At 45.8% G+C, this 6,000-nt stretch overlaps 1 protein-coding gene across 3 annotated transcripts in view; it reads left to right on the forward strand.

Moving 5' to 3' along the window:
* The window catches only part of KCNQ5 (potassium voltage-gated channel subfamily Q member 5), a 623,719-nt gene extending 618,154 nt beyond the window's left edge, over positions 1-5,565 (forward strand). For all 3 annotated transcript variants that reach the window (XM_070376187.1, XM_070376188.1, XM_070376190.1), the window contains 2 exons: positions 1,711-1,837; positions 4,053-5,565. In XM_070376187.1, the coding sequence (XP_070232288.1) occupies positions 1,711-1,837; positions 4,053-4,961 (1,036 nt within the window). In that variant the 3' untranslated portion in view covers positions 4,962-5,565. The remainder of the gene's footprint in view (positions 1-1,710; positions 1,838-4,052) is intronic.
* The last annotated feature ends 435 nt before the right edge of the window (positions 5,566-6,000 follow it).

Below are 6,000 nucleotides of genomic sequence, written 5' to 3' on the forward strand. Positions count from 1 at the left end.
CACATCTCTTACATCTCCTGCGTTGATAGACAGGTTTTTACCACTGGTGCCACCTTGGAAGCCTCTTTTGTCTTATAGGTTGTTACAAAATATTGAGGATAGTTGCCTCCCAATGTTTTTATAAAGTTCAACCACTACAGAATTTGCAGAGCTAATCTGGAGTTTCTCACTTATGTGGTGTATATATACCCTTCAACTAGAATCCCCAAGATGGAGACGATAGCTTTCTCATCTCCACATATCAGATATATAATAAATGTTCACTTAAATGACTTGTGCTACTCAGTTCAGTTCAGTCGCTCAGTCGAGTCAGACTTTGCAACCCCATGAACTGCAGCATGCCAGGCCTCCCTGTCCATCACCAATTCCTGGAGTCCACCCAAACCCGTGTCCATCGAGTCGGTGATACCATCCAAGCACCTCATCCTCTGTCGTCCCCTTCTCCTCCTGCCCTCAGTCTTTCCCAGCATCAGGGTCTTTTCCAATGAGTCAGTTCTTTGCATCAGACGAATGAGTATTGGAGCTTCAGCTTTAGCGTTAGTCCTTCCGATGAATATTCAGGACTGATTTCCTTTAGGATGGACTGGTTTGATCTCCTTGCAGTCCAAGGGACTCTCAAGAGTCTTCTCCAACACCACAGTTCAAAAGCATCAATTCTTCAACACTCAGCTTTCTTTATAGTTCAACTTTCACATCCATACATGACTACTAGAAAAACCATAGCTTTGAATAGACAGACCTTTGTTGGCAAAGTAATATCTCTGCTTTTTAATAAGCTGTCTAGGTTGGTCATAGCTTTTCGTCCAAGAAGCAAGCATCTTTTAATTTCATGGCTGCAGTCACCATCTGCAGTGATTATGGAGCCCCCAGAAATAAAGTCTCTCACTGTTTCCATTGTTTCCCCATCTATTTGCCATGAAGTGTTGGAACTGTATGCCATGATCCTAGTTTTTTGAATGTTGAGTTTTAAGCCAACTTTTTCGCTCTCCTCTTTCACTTTCATCAAGAGGCTCTTTAGTTCTTTGCTTTCTGCCATAAGAGTGGTTTCATCTGCATATCTGAGGTTATTGATATTTCTCCCAGCAATTCCAGCTTGTGCTTCATCCAGCCCAGCATTTCACATGATGTACTCTGCATATAAGTTAAATAAGCAGGGTGACAATACACAGCCTTGACATACTCCTTCCCCAATTTGAAACCAGTCAGTTGTTTTATGTCCGATTCTAACTGTTGCTTCTTGACCTGCATACAGATTTCTCAGGAGGCAGGTAAGGTGGTCTGGTATTCCCATCTCTTTCAGAATTTTCCACAGTTTATTGTGATCCACACAGTAAAAGGCTTTGACATAGTCAACAAAGCTAAATGTTCTGTTCTACTAACATGAAATAATTATGATTTTGTCATATTTTAAGTGACTGAATTCAGGAAATGCCTGATCAGAGGTGGAAACAGACAAATTACTTTGTAGTTTAGGACAGGTTTGCCTCCAGAAGCTCAGTCATAATAGATTTCATCATGGACTAAAATAATGAGAAAATTAACCTTGTGTAATTTCCATGTGAAGAAAATAAGTATCTCAACTGGAAGAAGTTCATTTTATTTCTTCTTATATAGATTAGAGATAATTGTATTTTTCTTTCCAAAACACTTCCTCTGGCTTGGGGCCGCCTCCACCTTTCGCACTCATAACCGGATCTTTCTTTCTGATAGTGTGGATCAAATTCTTGGAAAAGGACAAATCACATCAGACAAGAAGAGCAGAGAGAAAATAACCGCAGAACACGAGGCCACGGATGACCTCAGTATGCTCGGCCGGGTGGTCAAAGTTGAAAAACAGGTACAACTCAACTAAACTGCCTAAGGTCTTAGGCAGATTTTTTTTCCAGTTTATTGCAATAGAATTGACGTATATCCCTGTATAACTTTGAAGCGTGTAACGTAACGGTCTGATCTACATGAACTGTGAATGATGACCACAATAAGCTTAGTCAGCATGCATCATCTCACAGAGACACAACATAAAGAAAAGCAAAGAAAAACAATTGTTCTCCTTGTGATGAGAACTCTTAGAATCTGCTCTCTTAACACCTTTCCTGTGCACCACACGGCAGTATTAGCTATAGTTATCACTTTGTGCATCACACCCCAGCACCTGTTTTTCCATAACTAGAACCTTGAGCCTCCTGACCACCGTCCTCTGATTTCCCTCCCTCCACCCCCTGCCTCTTGCAACCACAAGCCTGATCTTTTTTCCTATGTGTTTGGGGATTTTTTTTTTTTTTTTTTTTGTATTTTGTTTTAGGTATATTAACTGGGATCATCCAGTATTCACCTTTCTCTGTGTGATTTATTTGACATAGCATAATGCCCTCAAGGTGCATCCATGTTGCTGCTAATGGCAGGATTTCCTCAGGTTTTGTTTTTTTTTTAATGGCTGAATAATATTCTATTGTATATACATGTACACCACAACTTATTTATCCATTGATCTGCCCTAGACACTCGTTTCCATGTTTTGGCTGTTGTAAGTGATGCCTCTGTGAACACAGGGTGCAGATATCTTTTTGAGTTAATTTCTTGTTTCCTCTGGGTATGTGCCCAAGAATGGAATTGCTGGATCATGTGGTGGCTCTATTCTTAATTTTTTAAAGGGATCTCCATATTGTTCTCCATAGTGGTTGCACCAATTTACCTTCCCACCAACAGTGAGGCAGGGCCCCCTTCTCTCCACATCCTCTCCAGCATTGTTATCTCTTGTATTTTTGATGATAGCCATTCTAATAGGAGTGAAGTAGCCAGAATATTTTTTAATCAAAATCGATTATAAGCAATTGGATGTATTTTAGTGATTGATTTTAAAAGGAATAAAATCAAGAAATAGCAAATAAATTTTCTTCATGCATAGACCATGTTCTCCAAAAGACATGAATTTCTGCATAAGGAATAGAAAATTTCCTCTCATCAATTAATACTTGAACTTCAAACAACTATGGATTTCAACAGTAGAATAATAAAATCTATTTTTAGATTTATTATTTTATTAATTTATTTATTAATTTATTTTTATAAATTTATAAATAAATTATAAATTAATTTATAAATTAATTTATAATTTATTTATTTATTAAATAATTTATTGATTAAATTTAAAATTTTAATTTGATTTGATTTATTATTTTATTAATGCATTAATTAATTTATAATTTATTTATTGATTTATTTTTATAAATTATAAATTTATAAATAAATTATAAATTAATTTATAATTAATTAATTAATTAAATTTAAAAATCTAAATTTGTGTTTTGGTTATTTTCATTGTCTCTCTCTTGGGTCATTCTTAAAAACAAACAAACCACACATTATAACTGTGGTGACGCACTGAATATTTGTTGACCCTGAAAGTGAGTATCTTCTCATACAAAGACAATATTTAGAAGTCAAAATGCTCCCCTGATTTAATTATAAATATGCCAAGCATTTAATACCTATATTTTAAAATCTAGAATTGCCTAGATTGATCAGGGTTTGGAGGGGGGATTGTATTGTGTTTTTGTTTTTGTTTTTGCGGGGTGGAGGTGGGTGGATCTTAGCTCCCAGACCAGAGATCCAACCTGTGCCCCCTGCAGTGGAAGCGCAGAGTCCTAACCACTGGACCGCTAGGGGAGCCCCCGTATCTAGGTCTTAGTTTCTTACAGAATTAGCTTCCTGTTGCACAGTAGAGTACGGGAATGTCCTCATGAAGAGGCCGAGGAAGGGTAACCTGATGGGCAGGGGAATCTGGAAATTGCCTTTCTAAAGGGGCTTATACGGTCTTTGAAAACATCACGTTTAAAGAATGGGGAGGAGAAGGGTGCCGGTGGAGACGAGGCAAAGGCCAGAGCATCCGCCCCCAAGACCTCCCTTCCCACCGCCGCGGCTGGACCGTGCGTCCCAAGCGGGTCCTGAGTCAAGGCCGCGAAATGCCGAGCACTCGGGACCTGCCGAGTGGTTGCAGCCTAACTTCATTCCTTAAACTCTTGTGAACAGATGCACGTTTTCCGCTCTTTCAGGTCCAGTCCATCGAGGCCAAGCTTGACTGCCTGCTGGATATCTACCAGCAGGTACTGCGAAAAGGCTCCGCTCCGGCCCTCGCGCTGGCCCCCTTCCCGAGCCCGCCCTTCGAATGTGAACAGACGTCGGACTACCAGAGCCCGGGCGACGGCCGGGACCTATCGGGCCCGGCGCCGGGCGGCGGCCTCCCGCGCTCGGCCAGCGCGGGCCTGGCGCGGGGCCTGCAGCTCATCCTGGCGCCGAGCGAACTGGGCGCCCAGGCGCTCTACGCGTTCAGCCCCGCGCCGACGCCGGCGCCCGGGAGCCCGGGAGACGGCCCGGCGGCCCCGCGCGGCCTGGCGCCCCCGGCGGCGGCGAGTGCCGCCCGGCCGGCGGCCCCCGCCACCCTACAGATCCCTGCAGCGCTGCCGGTGCTCGGGCAGCTGCCCCACGGCCCCGCCGGCGCCCCGGAAGCTCTCCCCGAGCTCAGCGCCCGCCTGGCGCCCGCCAAGGACCGCCTCCCGGCCAGGGAGCGCGCCCTGCGCCAGAGCCTGGACCTGGGCGGGGCGGCCCTGCTGTCGGTCCGGCCCGCGGTGCCCCAGGACCCGGGCCGCTCGGTGTCGGCGCAGAACCTGGCCCGGTCCACCGAGGACCTGGACGTGCAGCTGTCGGGGAGCGAGTCCAGCGGCTCCAGGGGCAGCCAAGAGTTTTACCCCAAGTGGCGGGAATCCAAGCTGTTTATCAGTGATGAAGAGGCGGCGGGTCCAGAGGACACCGGGACGGACGCCTTGGACGCGGTGCCGCCGGCCCGGGAGCCCGCCCCGGCGCCGGACTCTCTCAGGACTGGACGGTCGCGATCATCTCAGAGCTCGTGTCCGGCGGCGGGGGGCGCTGACGCCCTGGGCCGGCCACACGTGAGGCTGAAATGAGGCCTCCGATTGCCCCCCACCCCGGGGCCCGGCCGCCCCTTAGCCATACACATCGCTGCATGAACTCTCTGGAAAGCCCTTCTCAAAGGTTGAACCCACAAAAATCAGGAAGAACATGAAAGGCAGTTCCTAAGCCCGTTATCTTTCAATTGCATGAAAATGCATGTTTAGGGGATGCTGAACTTCAGGGTACGACATTGCCCCTCACTCAGTAAGGTACCTTGAGTTAAGAATCCCGAGACACCGACCCTGCTCATGCTGCGGGGGTGGGTGTGAAACGTCAAGGTCAGGTCCATTAGAAGATTGAACTCTGTGTTTTGAAATGATGGCTGTTGACGCCTTCAAATGTCAGGCATTTCTGCTGGTGATAAAACGCAGAATTCATTTTCAAAATTTGGCCATAATGTACACGTGACACAGTGACCGTCATCAACAGCTGCTAACAAGTTACCCATAACACAGAATCGGGGTATCAGACATGGCTGCCTGTTCAAGATGTAGATGCCAACCTGTCCTACCCAGCCATTTTATCATTAATGTAATTTGAATGTCAATTTGTGTGCTTTTGGTGACTTAACGCTGTGGCCAGCAATTTTGCACATCATTTTCATGTTTGTTTGTTTTGTTTTTTTATGACGAGAATGTTCTTCAGTTAGAAAACGTGCAAATAATGAAATTCAGGGCCAGTGGGGCAAATAGGCTGACTCTTTGACACCTTCGACTTCATGGAAACAAATTCCCTGACGGCTCTATCAGCTGCTACGCAAGCAACTGAGTCCCAAAGAGTGGATGGCACACGGGGGTGGGCTCACCCCTGTGCAGTGGCCCTGCCCAGGCCTGCAAGCTGCCTACAGATGGCCTGTGAGGGGCTCTTCCCACGAGGCTGAAAGCCAGGCAGGCTCTCGGGGAGGAGACATGAGACAGAGATGGAAATGGCTCAGAAAGAATCCTAACACCGGGAAATCAGTGATGCTCAAGAAAACGACCTTCCCCTCCAGGGTGATGAGAGGGAGGGAAACAAACCAAAAGAAAAGAACTT

The sequence above is a fragment of the Bos mutus genome, chromosome 9 (assembly GCF_027580195.1).
Source record: "Bos mutus isolate GX-2022 chromosome 9, NWIPB_WYAK_1.1, whole genome shotgun sequence".
NCBI lineage: Eukaryota > Metazoa > Chordata > Mammalia > Artiodactyla > Bovidae > Bos > Bos mutus.